Source organism: Colossoma macropomum, unplaced genomic scaffold (genome assembly GCF_904425465.1).
Source record: "Colossoma macropomum unplaced genomic scaffold, Colossoma_macropomum, whole genome shotgun sequence".
Classification (NCBI taxonomy): domain Eukaryota; kingdom Metazoa; phylum Chordata; class Actinopteri; order Characiformes; family Serrasalmidae; genus Colossoma; species Colossoma macropomum.
Genome location: NW_023494810.1, coordinates 11,548,395 through 11,564,395, shown reverse-complemented (window position 1 = coordinate 11,564,395; position 16,001 = coordinate 11,548,395). Strand labels below are relative to the sequence as shown.

General features: G+C 37.8%; 1 protein-coding gene across 1 annotated transcript in view; it reads right to left on the bottom strand.

Annotated features, from left to right (window-relative positions):
* Positions 1 to 3,353: 3,353 nt before the first annotated feature.
* Positions 3,354 to 16,001, bottom strand: part of LOC118799623 (centromere protein P) — a 110,643-nt gene continuing 97,995 nt past the window's right edge. Inside the window, exons 7-9 of the mRNA XM_036559590.1 lie at positions 7,035 to 7,114; positions 5,649 to 5,740; positions 3,354 to 4,202 (exon numbers count right to left, since the gene is read on the bottom strand). Of these exons, the coding sequence (XP_036415483.1) occupies positions 4,084 to 4,202; positions 5,649 to 5,740; positions 7,035 to 7,114 (291 nt within the window). The 3' untranslated portion in view covers positions 3,354 to 4,083. The remainder of the gene's footprint in view (positions 4,203 to 5,648; positions 5,741 to 7,034; positions 7,115 to 16,001) is intronic.

Here is a 16,001-nt window from a genome sequence, read left to right as displayed (position 1 = left end):
CTTCTTTGTTTGCTACTCTGCCTTAGCATACTTTTAAAAATACATTTTAGGCCAAAACCCTCTCAAAACTGTATCTCAGGCAGTGTAATCATAGCCATTTCATGTAACAACCTTCTGTGAGGGAGTTTTAGCATCTTCAGACGTCTGGTTCCTATCACCACCACTGTGAAGAATTCTGAAGTTTCTCCAGAATGGAATATTACACTTCAAACTGCTCTGAATTAATGTTCACGACTTAATGATGCTGAAATATTTTTCTGAACACTTCTATTTAACTATTGGGATTGGAACTAATGTCTCTATCAAAGTACTGTATTATTGTGACTAAAATTAGTATTTTGTTGAAAGTATACTTCCTCAAAACTCCTTTGTTTGAGAAGTCTTGATCTATCTTTACATTTCCAGCTTTTTCCCCCCACACAAACAAAAAAAGAAAACAAAAACCCCCATGCAGCAGCTACGTCAAGGTGTAGGATATACAAACTTCAGCTTTTTTAACCATGGAAGCAGCTGCACATTGGCTTGTACTGAGTTTTGAGTCAATGGATTTTCTGTTCTAAGTAGAGAAAAAAGTTCATCAATGGCAGAAACTGATGATGCTGCAGCAGATAGAGATTAGGTTGAAAAAGGCTGAACTTGCCGAAGTCTGCTGTTAAGTGCTGATAAAATCCGGCTCAGCTGAAGACGCTGAAACCGAAATGACCCGAAATGAGAGGCACGTTTGGCCAAGAACCTACACTTTTAATTTCTTAAGTGGTTGGTTAATTGAAACCAGTTAAACCACAGTTATGCAGTGATTTTACATGAGGACCAAAGTCGTTCAACAAACTCCATTTTCACCAACACAGATTACATGTACAGTATAATAAGCTGAGCTTTTTTTTTATTTTTTGAGTTGTAAAACCTGAAAAAGTTGTTAGTCTTGTTGGTTTTATTACAGTTGGTTTAACAAGTTGCCTGCAGCCCTGTGCTGGTACCTGGATACAGGCCATTCATTAAAACACAAAGCACACTTCTCACAGTGGCCAACTAAAACCTTCCAAACGTCTCATATGTGAACAGTAGGGTTGGGAATCGATCCTGGGAATTGAGTCAACTCCAGAGCTTTGGGCTTGATTCCGCACAGTGATGCACAGTGTCTGCGCAGGCCTGTCACATCATGACATTTTAGCAGTTACTTAAATAATTTTAACTACATTTTGGCTTTGTATGCAGCTATTAACGTATTAGCCTTAAGTGGCCAAATTTGCTGATTTAGCCATCTTCCTTCTGTTGATACTCAGAACTGATGACAAACTGCTTGAGCTCACAAACATTACCCACTGTCGGCCTCTAAAGGAGTCATTAACAAACGTCAAATAAACAAACATTACTCACCGCCGCCCTCTAAAGGTGTTATAGCACCAAGAAATTAGAACTTTTGTTTTCGTAAGACCCATGACTTGGTGCAGTAAACATTTTCTGCTTTTTTTATTCATAAACATTTGCCTCTACTCAACTGATAAAAGCTCACCCAGTTCACATCCATAAACGCAAAATTTTATAAATAATTCAGGCAGTTATACAATACCTGTGACAGGCCTGCTTGCAGTACACACTGGTGGTGATTTTCACTTGTGAAACCTGAACATCTAAAAGTGCATCTGTGAAAAGAAGGTTAAGTTTGGATTTTTGAGAAATTTACTGCATGGAATGGACTCAGATTCCCATCGCTTGTAATCAGAATTGAAGTGAACTCAGACTTTCTGGAATCTAACAGCCCTACTGAACGGTTTAACACTATAAAGTACATTCAAGGACTGTGTTTCATATTCAGCTGACATTGTTAGGGATACAGACTGAAAAGTGCTGATAATCAGTGTCTATATCTGCTGATCAAAGTCAGTGTCTTTCTCGCAGGTTGCCTCAGGTTTGACTAGTGGCAAAAAAAGCCACTCTGTTTAGCCACAACCGTCTTGCTCATTTAGAACTTGTACTGCTTCATTACCTTCACCAGTGTGATTTAAGTAATTCTCTGCAGATGATTCTGCGCTTGACTGATCGCTGTGTCTGCCGTTAAACCACTGAAGTTTGAGTTCTGTTTACCCCCTTTTTTAGTTTCCTTTCCCACAACTGTACGGTTCCATGACTTTTTTTGTGTGTTTACGTGTGTCTGTTCTTGAGGCCTTACGGTTTCTTCACTCAGCAGTTAAGATGTTGGCAGATTTAAGAGTCTTCAGTATCTGCCAGAAGGTTTTGTTCCTCTTCCATGTACCTCTGTGTCTTTTATGTTTGTGATGCAGACTGATATTTAGGGAGAGAATGTAGTCCTTACATGCGTAAGAGTTCATTAATTTAAATTAAAATAATCAGTATAGAATACAGGTGTCACTCTCTTTGAAAGAGAAATAACTTGTGCCAGACTAAACAATTCCATTAAGCAGTCATTTTAAACTGTGACTACTGATGATTAAGTTGACCTTTTTGAGCTTAAGTGTAATGAAGGTGGTTTAATAAAGGAGCAGTTCAATCCAAGATGCTCATGTTGCCAACAGTGCAGAGGTAGAGGCTCCAGGGCTGGCCTGGAAAGCATTCGTTGGTAGTTATGAGTAGACAAATACTTGTTCTCAGAAATCAGTCTTAGAAACAATAATGATTATTTTATAAATAAGTATATTAAGTATTACTGCAGTTCAAAAAAATATCCAGTAGGTGGCAACAATGTGTTCATAGTGTGCATCAGTGATGGAAGAATGAACTGAAATCAGCCATGTTGCAAGTCTACCAAGTGCTACTCATAAGTATTACTATGCTTATATATTTGGGAGGATAGATCAAGCCTCCATTGGTTTTCTAGCATCTTATCGCAAATTCTGCAGTGAACACTTTCAAAGACCTTAAAGGAAAGTCTGTTCAGTCTTTGCTACGCCGCTGGGCAGTTACTTCCAGCCATACAAGACGAGACTGAAGGTCAAATTGTGTGACCCTTATTCGTCCCACAACAGGGAAATTTCACCTCTGAAATCTAACCCAGCCGTGCAGTGAAACACCACATACACACTAGGGGGCAGTGAGCACACTTGCCTGGAGTGGTGGGCAGCCCTATCCACGGCGCCCGGGGAGCAGTTGGGTGTTCGTTGCCTTGCTCAAGGGCACTTCAGTCACGTCATGATCGAACCAGTGATGTTCCAGTCACAAGGCTGGTTCCCTTACCTCAAGCCCATGACTGCCCCTGGTTCTTTGAACCAGTGACCAGTCTCCTGCTTTTTAACGTCTCTGGCATATCGTCCAATTATTTTAATTGCTTCCTCACGTGATTTCTTTCCAATACATTTTTTGCTCTTTTAGCTTCAGTGGTCACATGCAAAGTGGGGCAGTTTGTTGCAGTCGACAGCTGTTATTTTAACATGCTGCATAATGAAGACCAACTGAAGGCCTTTGTGGATTAAATGTACTGTATGCTAAAATAATTTAGGACAAAACATCAGAAACTAAATAGAGAACAGAGGATCTATGTAGCGGACACACTTAAACATTTCTTCGGGCCAGCCCCAGTAGCCACTAGTTAGCATTTGGGCTGATAACGTTGTGCCAACTGGTGGGCTCCCTTTATCATTAGCAGTTTACGCATATTTAGTTGAACTGTTCCATTAATCCACTTTCATTGACTCATGCTCTGCTTGTAGGGCGCAAGACAGGATGGTGCTTTCACAACAAGGAACTGAAGGATGTGTAATTGCTTAACTCACGAACTTTACGTAGAAACCCTCTAAATCATTTTAATCCTCTAAAGAAATCACAATCACTGTGATGCAGATGAAGTAAGGACTAAAATGTTAAACTATTTCAGAAATACAAAGTGGATTTTACTGTCGCATTTTGTATTTAAATTATTTATTTTTCTAGCTATTGTCTAATGATGTATATTTACATACAGTATGTGCATACATATACATGTGATGATGGAATGTGTACAGATGGCATTAATAAATTTCTTAAAGGGTGACTATACAGTGGTGTTTATACTGAATAAAATTAATGAAATGATCAGATACAAACGCTCTGCTCAGTGTTTTTGTTCATCACCCTGGTTTGTGTGAATGTTCAGAAACATACAGATTTGATTAAACTTTCAATTGAGGCTTCCACTCCAAAGATCTTCAGAAGACTTCGAAAGCCTTCGGGTGCCGTCTCCATCACGTTATTGGCATCCATCTTTTGGGCTGTTAGGGGAAAAAAAAGAACTAGATAATATCTATCACTAGGTAATATTGTATATCAATAAACTAGATAATGCCAATATCAAGAATTCCATCCACATATTTTTATGTGAATTGCGTCATATCAAATAATGAAATGATGGAAACAGCAAATACTAAAAAATCATCAAACCCCACCCAAGTTTGTATGCTTGGTTGGGTAGACTTTTTTTTGCAAGTAAAAAATTAAGATGGAAACACATTCGCTGAATAAATAAATGGTAATTAGTCATATGTCAGATCAGGTGTCGTAGGTATAAAACATGACAGAAAGCAGCAAGATACCAGTTTACTAATGTAAAAACGTATATAAAGAATACATTTTTATCTTATCAAGTAACATAACTGTGAGATCAGCAGAGACTGTCAAAACATGAAGAAAAAACCCATGTCTATGATTATGCTGATTTCAGCTAGTGTCCCTATGGGATTCTAGTATTTTGTTAGCACTAATCTAATAGCATTTTTTAGATGTTCTCGATTAAACAGTCATTTGAAGCTTCTAAGAGACATTCCAAACATTTTACTTGAAGCTTGTGACAGAAATATAAACATATATTTTACCTTGTGGAAGTCTCACAGTAACTGTTTCAGTACTGAGTTCTGGTATTGAGCTGCTGCTGCTGTTTTCCGTTTCTAACAACTCATTGATTTAGGCTGCTGCTTATGTTCACAGATGTATCTAGAACTTCCAGGGTTAGAGTGACATTTTTTTCTGCACAAAACTGGCCCCGTCTACTGGAAATCAAACTGTGATTGATTCCTCGATCAATTCATAATTATGCTAATGGTTAATCTGAAGTGTTAGGACTTTTTTTCAGCTCCTGAAGTCTTAATCAATAGGAGAGCTCGCTTTGCTTTTCTACCCAGATACAAACAATTCCTAGAAAGCCCTGTGGGGTTTAACTCTGGATAGTACATATGCATATATTATAATGTATATATAAATCTGTATACATCTATGATTAGACGGTAAACAGGCCTATGGTGCCTGCTGTAGAGCCATTAAATTTACCACACACGTTTGTCTTAAGATGTAAAATACAGCTAAAAAATGTAATACAATGGTAAGAAAAGGCTGCTCAACAAAACCTGTCCTTAAACTTCTGTTGTACAGGACTGATTATTATTGTCGTACAGAACTGATTATTATTGTCGTACTAAGTACTTACTTAGTGGCATTTTTTAATATATTAATTTTATTCTGCTGTGCAGAACTGACAGAACTCAGCATTACTGGCATTTTAATTTGACAGCTGGATGGAAACCTGGGTAATTTATTCTACCGAGGTGATCAGTGCATTAAGATGAATATAAATGGTTGTACATGGTTCAGCAGTAACCACAGGAGCTGCATTCACTCTGTCTTAATCTGTCACCTGTGTTACGCCACACTGAAAGTGTTCTTACCTTGCTCAGGCATCTTCATCAGCAGCTCAAGCTTTGGTTGGACGACTCCTTCTTTGCTCACACTAATGTTCCAGAAAACACTCATTGTGCACCTGAAGACACATGAAAAACAATGTTAATACCAATTTAGAGTCTGTTTCATAAATGCAAAATAAATATCTGTAGATTTCAGTGGTCGTCATAAAACCTCCAAAATTACCACAGTGGTTACTTCATAGCCAAGATGACAAAAATAATCTTAACCATGATGCAAGTTAATGTAACAAAATTTATTTCAAATGATTTTTCATCCATTCATCATGAGTGTAAAGGATGCCTGATGTTGGAAAAAAATGCAGATATTCATACAGTACTGTGCAAAAGTTTTACTCAAACATGAAAACTGAAATCTGTTTGGGCAATAAGTATGCCAGTAAAACACAATGTAACATCTGAATCAATACAAATAAACATAAATAAAAAGAACTGATTTATCAAATGTTACTGATATATTGGTTAAAAGAATACACTTAGAAAAACACAGGTTTTGGTTTTCTCTGCACCGAGTACTGCTCATGTACCACACAGGTGCACTCTGTAGTTCTACAATTCTACAAGAGTTTTCAAACACCTCAGTGTCGCTGCTGGACTGAGAATAGTCCACCAACCAAAAATATCTAACAGCGTTCTGTGACCATTGATGAAGGACTAGAGGATGACCAACACAACAGATGAGCTATTGTCTCTGTTTTTACATTTTCAAAGTGGACCAACAAGGTCTAATAGAGTGGACAGTGAGTGGACACAGTGTTTAAAACTCCAGCCGCACTGCTGTGTCTGATCCACCAGCGCAACACATACTAACACACCACCACCACTTCAGTGTCACTGCAGTGCTGAGAATGATCCACTACCTGAATAATACCTGCTCTGTGGTGGTCCTGTGGGGGTCCTGACCACTGAAGAACAGGGTAACATAGTATGCAGAGAAACAGATGGACTACAGTCTGTAACTGTAGAACTACAAAGTGCTCCTATATGGTCAGTGGAGCTGATAAAATGGACAATACGCGTAAATACAACATAGGTATACCTAATAAAGTGAGCAGTGAGGGTATATTTTAATGCTGTCACAACAAAACCTTGTATCTCCAGAAACTTCAAAGGAAGGATGAGGAAGAACCCTCCTTAAATTTAAGTTGGAACGAGAGTTTTAGTAATTTTGGAGCATTTCTATTGGTCCATTCATCATGGAAGTTTTAACACAATGTAAAGGGCACCTGCCATTTTAAACTCTATGTTAAAAAAAGGAAAAGTAACAAAACTGATATTCAAGGTTTCGTCCTGACAGCAACAAAATAGTATAATTCTATGTTCATTTCAATTCCACCGAAGTTTAGAGTTTACCCAGGAAGTTTAGGACTCTGGATCATCAGGACCTCTGACCTGCAGCCCTCTGGAAGACGAACCATGTCTGGATATTTCTCCTGCAAAAAAGGAGAGAGTGAGTTTAAAACCTTGATGTGTTTAGGGGTCCAGCCATAAACAGTTCACTTTCATGGCAAATAAAGTAAGAGAGATGTACACTGAGGAACTGGGACATGTGGAAAAATTAAAAAGGAAGACAAAGTTCTAGATATATGGATGAATACACAGTCATATGCAAAAGTTTGTTTTTCTAAGTGAAAAGTTAATACTTCCTCTGCAAATCTGAGTGCACATTTGTTGTATTTGCTGAGTTTAACATGTTACAAAAAAAATAAATATTACTAAAATACAAAATGTGCTATAACTTTTGTGCTAGAATGTGCTAGAACTTAGAAAATACCATTATTTATAGTGTTTTTTTCCCAAATGTTAATAAACAGTAATTGTATATTAAAATGTGCAGTAGTGAGTTGTCTGTAGAGAATGTATTAACATATTTTTACTTGACATTATTTGCTGCATAAAAATAAATAAATAACTAAATAAATCTGGCCACGGTCATAGTGCTCCATACCCATTACTGTCCACTCACTGTTTAAACACCCAGTCAGTCATCTTTCCAATAAAGGATTCAACATGTCTGTAACAAAATATCTATTACGTTACTACAGAGAGTCTCGGAGTGCGGTTTTCCACGTCGCAGTCATGGTTTATAACCTTGTATTATACGTTTTGGTCATTTTTTTATTCTAAATTGCATTTAATAGTCGGGGTTGGAAATGGAGACATAATTACTGGGGTTTTCAGCAGCGCAGAAAAGAGAATGGGAGAAACAGCAGCGTTTCATACTGACTTTCAAGATGAAAAGAGGGGGAGAGGAAAAAATCCTGGACTCAGAACAATGTCAGATCACAGCACACTGAGCCTTTATGACTGAATACAACTTAACAACATTTAAAGATCTCTGATGTAGGGCTGAAAGAGTTTTACATAAAAATTGCAGTTTTGAGTGCAATTTTTTAGATGGCAAGAGCTGCATATTGTTACCAACATTGTCTTTAGTTTTAAGTGGGAGAACTGAAGCTAATAACACTGAGCTTGTGAACTGCCTGCAGCTAAATCAGACCATTCAGAAGCAACCAAACGCCCATGTGCTGTGAAATCACGACCACATCTGTTAGTCTGGCACACTACATTAAGCGTTCAAGCCTCATGCCAGAAAAAGCAGATATTCTTGTCTTCTTTGAAAAGGACACAGGCCTGTGCCTTAATTTATTAAAAAAATAATCACAGAACAATCGCAATTAGATATTTCACCCAAATTGTTTAGCCCTACTTTTATGCTTAATCTGCTGCAACAACTTTAAAGTGCAGTGAATGTAATGTGTCCTTATTCTTAGGTCAGCAGCTTATTGAATGAGACCGAATTGGTTTTACAGAGAATAATAATCTGTCATACAGTAAAAGTGTCAGAGCTGAATTTAGCTTCAAATAAAGCAATAACTGAGGCCAGATTGTTATCAACCTGAAGATAAATGTGTTAATTCTGAGGTCAGCTTTGACGTTCTAGCATGAATTAAACTGTAGGTTATATATTTGATTTTTCACCAAACTACAGCTTTAAAATCTTAAATTTGTCTTGCTTGTTTCCCCCCAATGAATCATACTTCATTTTTACATGATCAATACTTAACCCTTGTGTGGTGCTGATGTTATTGTTACTCAGTGGTCTGGTGGACCCACCACATTGTTTTTTAAACCAATATAGCCATAACAATATATGCAAAAACATTTAAACCAGATGTTTAAAATACCACAAGTGGCCAGTGTAGGGTTCTCCTTTAGCAGCTGTAGCCAGTCAGCAGCCTGTCCATGTTTTCCACCCTCACACACACATATACAAACACACACACACACTAACAGCAGGTCATGTAGGAGGAGAACAGAGTGAAGGGACACAGCACCTCCAGACTTTTACTCCCTGAGGGTTCACCACAACACCACATGTGTAATATAAATGTGTGGGGGGTGAACAGAGCGAAGTCACTGAAAATGTGTTATTTTATATGTTCTTCACAGAAAATGAGCAACGGCCAAGGAATCCGAGGTTGAAATAATAATAAATCACATCATTTTTCTATTGGTAAACACTGAAAATGGGTCCCACAGACCCCAACACCACACAAGGGTTAACCTCTGTGTTAATCTGCTCTGATCAGCTGGCCTCATTCAAAAAGCAGTCTGGGCTGAAACACTCCTTATAACTTCAATAGGAATGGGTGAGGTTGCCCTGTGCAGGCTGAATGGGCAGATATATGTATACATTTTCATAACATCACAAAAACAATTCAAAACGAGCTGTTTTGGCAGCTGTTTTTTCATATATGGACTCTGGTCTGGGAAGTGAACAGTGTTTATGTTTCCATACATCACACTCTTACTCAAAAAAAAAAAGTGAGTAGTAAAACAGTTGAGTGCTTCAGCGTGTTCTTAAAGACATTAACACCATTTACTTCGGGACCAAAAACAAAAAACCTGGCAACCCGTTTAAAACGTACTAAGTAAATACATAAAAACAATCTGTCTTTCCATTTATTACGTGACAATGCAAACCCACCACAGATGATCTATTCCCCAGACTTCTTCAGCAGACCTCTAATCTTAAAAAGATTTTCCAAGAGCAGAAATGTCTCACTGTTCGTCAGACCTGCCTGCCTTATAAAAACGTGGGGTCTCCATTTCCTCTTGGGGTGGAAAACCAGCCTTTGTTTCTCTTACACAGTAGAGGCTTGTCTGCACCGTAGCCTTGTATAACCAGACTGGTTTGAGTCACTCCAGTGTCTGGGAGGCTTTAGTTTCCAGGTATGACTATTGTCTGTCAATGGCACATGCAGACCAAGTTATTTTACTGCACTGTAAAACTGATTTTTCAAACTTTCAGAGCAGTTTAATATGGAAATGGAAGATGGAAACAGTTAATCAAAGTGGTTTTGTAGAGGAACTTACAGTCTCAGATTTCTTTACAGTGGTGGTGATAGGAACCAGCGGTCACCATGACTACAACACAAATATAGCCATTTCATTTACCATCCAAAACCAGCAGTGAACCTACACGTGTCTGAGTTTTATATGGAATGTTGATGATGGTGAAAAGGTGGCAAATCTGCAACTTTTTCTTTGGGGACTATTTTGCCTCATCAAACCCTGCATGTACTCCTTCATAAATAAATTTGAAAAAATGCATTTTAGCCCCAAAGCTTATCTTAAAACAGAAAACAATGTCCCAGGTACTAGACAGAGGGAGCTTTCAGAGGATTAAGCTACTCAGACATCTGCTTCCTATCATCACCACTGTGAACACCTCAGTAAGTTTCCCAGCATTTCACCTTAAACCACTTTTAATGACTTTGTTCACATCTTAACCATTTAATTCTGAAAAATCAGAAACTTTACATTGGAATTTTCCTTTAAACTGTTTTTAAGGTTTGAAATGATAAAAAAAGACATTACTAATTATTAGCTAGTGAGTAATCAGTATTTATCTGAATTAAGTTGAATAAAACCAGTGCAAATGCTTGTTGCCTCATGATATTTTTGCAGGTTGACAACTGACAGCTATTTTTTTTTTTACAGTGTAATGTTTAAAAGAACAGTCTTCTAAAGTCTAAAGTTGGTCCTAGTCTTTGGAACTCCCTTCCTGATGGCCTGAGGGCTCTGGAAGATTTTGGCATATTTAAGAGGAAGGTTAAGACCCACTTGTTTAGATTAGCTTTTAATTAAGATTTTATTCATTTTACTGCTTGCACTTGCACTTTTAAAATGTTTCCATTTTATTCTGTTTTACTTTTGTTTCCATTGACACTTTTAAATTTTTTTTCTGTTTTTTATTTGTTTATATTTGCAATTTTAATTTATTTCTGTCTTTTGTAAAGCGCTTTGTGAAACTTTGAAGAAAAAGCGACATAAATAAAGCTTATCATTGTTATTATTATTATATTGCGCAAGAATGACCTTTTATCTTCAATTATCTTAACTACAATTGCTCTTCAAACATTAAAAAATGGTGTACCAATTGTAGCCTTTCATTCTGAACTGACAATACTACTAATACCGGTCTGAGCTCCTGTTTTCAAACACTTCCCAACTTAGCCATTCATTTAGAATCCTCAGCACTACCTGACCATTACTCACTAATCCTGGAAAGACATGTTATGCCCTCAGAGGATTCCTGTCATCAGTTATCAAGGTGTCAGAAACAGGGACCACAATCAGGCCTGCCTGAAATACAACACTGTCTTTCTCACACGTACTTTATTACATAAAACCTAAAGTAATCCTTAAACGTCTCCTTTATCACTGGAAAAAAGGCTGTGATTTTATATTTGTTATTACTCACTCATAGCTGCTTCAACTTCAGCTGAGAAATTCTGTTCAAAAGCACAGATTCTAAACTTTCAGTCCACACCTTAGTGTTTATAAATGGAAGAGGAGATATTTTATTATGATTTGCATTTGGTAGAGAGTTATTGTTGTGTAGTCTTATTTCACAGAAAAAACATCCTTTACAGTTTAGTAAGACCGGCAAACAGCTCAAACAATAAAGTTGTGTAGCTAATCTAATTTTAGAGTCTAATTTGACCATAAAGAGGGATTTACAAAGCAGTACATTTTGTTATAGTTATATGATTGGACATAAAAACCCTCATCAGAATGTATTTTTACTCTCAATAATTCAGTAACATTATTTTCATTGTGTGAATGTAGAACCTTCGCTAGAAAATCATGTGATGTCCACACAGTTTCCAATTTTCAACACCGACATCCAGTGAGAGCAACAGTGTCTGCACGTTCCAACCAATGAGTGTATATATTATAACATCGTATACACAGTCAGCGGTTCAGCTCCTCTGTGATTGTAGCCACTCACTCTCGTTCATACAGCTACTGCATTCTGGTTAGAGTGGAGGCTCTCGAGGGGAACTGGAGCTCCATTTTGCTGTTGATTTTGTCAGTTGGCTGCGGACTGATTTATCCACAGTTCTCCCGCGAGCTCTGGCCAGTGTAGTCTGCTGAAGGTGCTGAATGTATCGCTTTAAAAGCCTTTTAAAGGCTGTATATAAAAGAGAGAGCTACAATCACAGATTCTGTCAGAGCAACAAACAGCATGTGGCAGCTGGGCTTCAGCCTGCACTACTATGGATGGTTTGAGGGGTCAAATTAGGCAACAATGTTAAAAATATTAGTGACGTTAATAATTCATTGTGTTATTAATGTGTTAACTTTGACCAAACTGCAACCATGTTTTTTGCTGTGAAACAGGGTAAGATTGTTCTGAGACCTCCCCCTGACTGTGATTGGTCCTAATCACTGCATATGTCCACAGTCCTGCACAACAAGATTAACAGTATCGCGTGCTAGACTGGACCTGTAAAACTAAAGCATGTTCCTTTAAATCCTTAGTGAACGCTTTAAATGACACATGCCCTGAGGTACCCCGATGAATTTAAGGAAAGAAATACAGCTCCTTTCTTTAAATCCGCTGACTCCAGACATGCCACAGCAGAGTACTTCAGCTTTCTGGCATAATGTTAAATCTTCCATAACGTTAAGGAAAAAAATCCATAAGGGAATAGAGGAAACCAGTGCTGATACCACCCCAACACTACCACAGTGGAAAAAGACTTAAATCTGACTTTCAGTGTTATGACTGCTTTCAGAAGGATCTCAGGGTTTCGGCTTTATGTGGTTTGCGGCGTTATCCAGACCATGGTAAACAAAGGAATTTCTGTGTGGAAAGAGACAATGTTTTTCACAACAGACTAAGAACTCCGGTGGAGAAAAAAAAAAATAATAAAAAGTATATTTTATATACTTACATAGAGAGAGAGAGAGTTCACATGGTCAGTGAGGTCTTTAAAAAAATCTGTACGACCCCTACCCACATAATGAAAAGACAAACAGACGAGACAGCAAAAACATGAGTTCCTCTGATGATGACACATCCACTGTACAGTACTCAGGACTGCAGCAGCTGCGCATTCCAGTTAGGTGAGTCACAGGTTTTCACCCTTTACCTGAAAATAGAACACTGTCTCTCCATATCTAAAGATACGTATCAGCAGTCAAACTTGGAGCTTGAGTTTTGATCTCACTGTCCTAACATTTTAAAACCTGATGGGTTTTTAAATGTTCTCTGGTCTTTCTTTTGCCTTAGAAGAATCTCAGATTCTTTTTCAATCCCTACTTAACACCTTCACCTAGAGAAATGTTTAAAACTGAACTGCGTCTAGTTTCAAGTTTACAAAGGTCCAAACAACCACATGCACAATAACTATACAATATCATACAAAGGGTGATTCAAATAGATTCATCCGATTTTAAAATGATTTATTTCACTTGTAAATCATTGCACAACAATGCAGTAAGTTGTAAATGGTTTAAGCGAGCATGAAGTTTATTGTGTAATTTTACAAGTGCTCAGTATAAACCTCCTCCAGCTGTATGGACAACGTCAACGCGATAGTCGAATTTATCCCATACTTGATTGAGCATGTCGGGTGTCACTGTACTCACGGCTCTTTCAATGCGACTTGGAGATCATCCAATGTTGTGGAACCAACGACGAACGCTCTGAGCTGTTGGAGGTTCACTGCCGACGTAAATCACGTTGCACAGTTATGACGGATTCACTCTTATTGAAGTGGAGAGCGCAGAACGCTTTCTGCTCAGGAGTCACCATCTCCTCGCAGACTGAAGGGAGCCATCTTCCGGTGACAGTCAGAAACTCTATGACCCCCTCTTTCAATTGGTATGTGATTGGTTCCTAGGTGCCTCACGGTTGTAAAAATATGGTGCTTTGAAATCGGATTAATCTTTTTGAATCACCCTGAACTACTGTTAGATTATTATGTGAATTACAAAGTACTACTTTATAATATTCACTGAATTATCAAATCATTGCTCATCTATTATTTTCATGGGTAATATTCAAGGCCAAGATAAAACTGCGCCCATACTGCTCGTATCACACAAATCTACACTTATATGAAGCCCACATAACACCTGATTTTACTGACAAGCTTTTTTTGAAAAACAGAGAATAGTTAAGAGAGGAACACTCCAGAGCTCCTCCTGGATGACTGAGCTCCCTGTCAAGTAGAGTGTAGCCCACTACCCTGCAAATAAAGCTCATTCCCATCACTTGTATCCGCAATCTCATTCTTTCGGTCAGTACCCAAAGCTCATGACCACAGGTGAGAGTTGGCATGTATGGAAATACTGTGCAAATTATTAAATCACTATAATCAACTTTCATCAAAAACGTTAGCATAATTCTCCTTTTACATATTAACTCAACTTCATTGGAAAGCAACGAAATGCACGACTAGCCATTATTCAACAGGTGTGGAGCAGTAAAACAATCCCAACTGATTTTACATCTGTTTGACACCAAAATGGAATTAATAGCACAAACGCTCGAGGACATTGCGTTGCTGCACAAAGTAGCTCAGAGTTTCTAAGCAGTTGGTTCATTCTATAGAAATAAAGTATATGAACGGGCGAGCCTGGACAAGTAGGAGTATTCAGTGCCCATGTTTGTGGAAAAAAAAATGTACATTCAGTTTGTTCCACTGCGGTTGACAGCAAAAGATGAGAAAATTAAACTTGTGAAATTCCGAAAATGGAACATCCAGTTTGCTGTCATCTGTCCAAGATTGCCTCTAAGCCTAACTGATCACCTTCAAACTCTTCAAAGAATGACATGTAAAAAATGAAAATAAAAGGTCTGAATTTATTTTTCAGTTTGTGATTCTCTTTTTTTCACAACAAATCATGAAAAAGTCATGACAAATGTATCATCTAATCCCTGAAAACTGTTCTCTGCTACATGCTGTTGTCTGGACGAAATTTCCTGCCAACAATACATGAACAAACAAATGTAAAGCCCAAGTAGCTCCCGTAGACTTTCAGTTCTGTTCCAGTATCTTTAAGAAATGTAATGCTGAATGTGCTTCATTACAGTGTTGACCATGAAAACAGTTTACGGACACAGTTTTACTGTGTAAATTAGTATAGAGGCGGTCTGCGAAAGACAACCATAAACCTCAACATGAAGGCGGCACATCTGCCCATATCAAAGGCACCATCTTTTTGTTTGTGAAAGAGACAAACAGAATCTCTGTCATCACTGAAATTACACGTCTCAAGAGCACCAACCCCTTGATCTTTACACCCTTTGTGGTTAGTGAGGGTCAGGCGTTCAGATTTTATTCTTAGATCAGGGTGTTTCACGACTTAGATAGGGTGTTTCACGACTTTACAAATATGTAGGAACCTTAATGCACTGGGACATTTTTTACTCACGGTTTTGAAAGCATTTTGTAAAACCTTATTTGTAGGCTACTGATATGGGGACTTCATCGGACCTGCATAAACACTGAATAAAAAAGAAAGAGACACTTTAATATTTATTAACAGCTTATGCCAATAATCGTAAGACGCTTCATAAAGTAAATGATAGTGTTGAAACAAGGAGCCTTAAACTAAAGCGAAGGACACTTTGAACACTGTTATGAAGCTTCATTCCCAAGTAATAGTGCTTAGCTATTAACTACAGGCCTAGTAAATAACACCATGTGTCAGTTCTATGTATTTTTACTAGAGTTAAAGCACAAAAGTACAATTTCTTTTAAGGAGAACTGACATGTGGAGCTCTTAACTTGGCCTATTCCAACTATTGGAAGATCTGAAGATAATGCTTTATAGCAGTCCACTTCTTCCGATCTTGCTATTACTGGTGTAAGCTGTTCATTAATACTCGAGTACTGCTTTATAAATGTTATTCAATACTTTTACATTTGTTATGAAGTCCCTATGTAGGTCGCCCTCAAATAAAGACTTTTCAAGCATTTAAACAGGCCATTATATAAAAGAATGAAAAGGAAT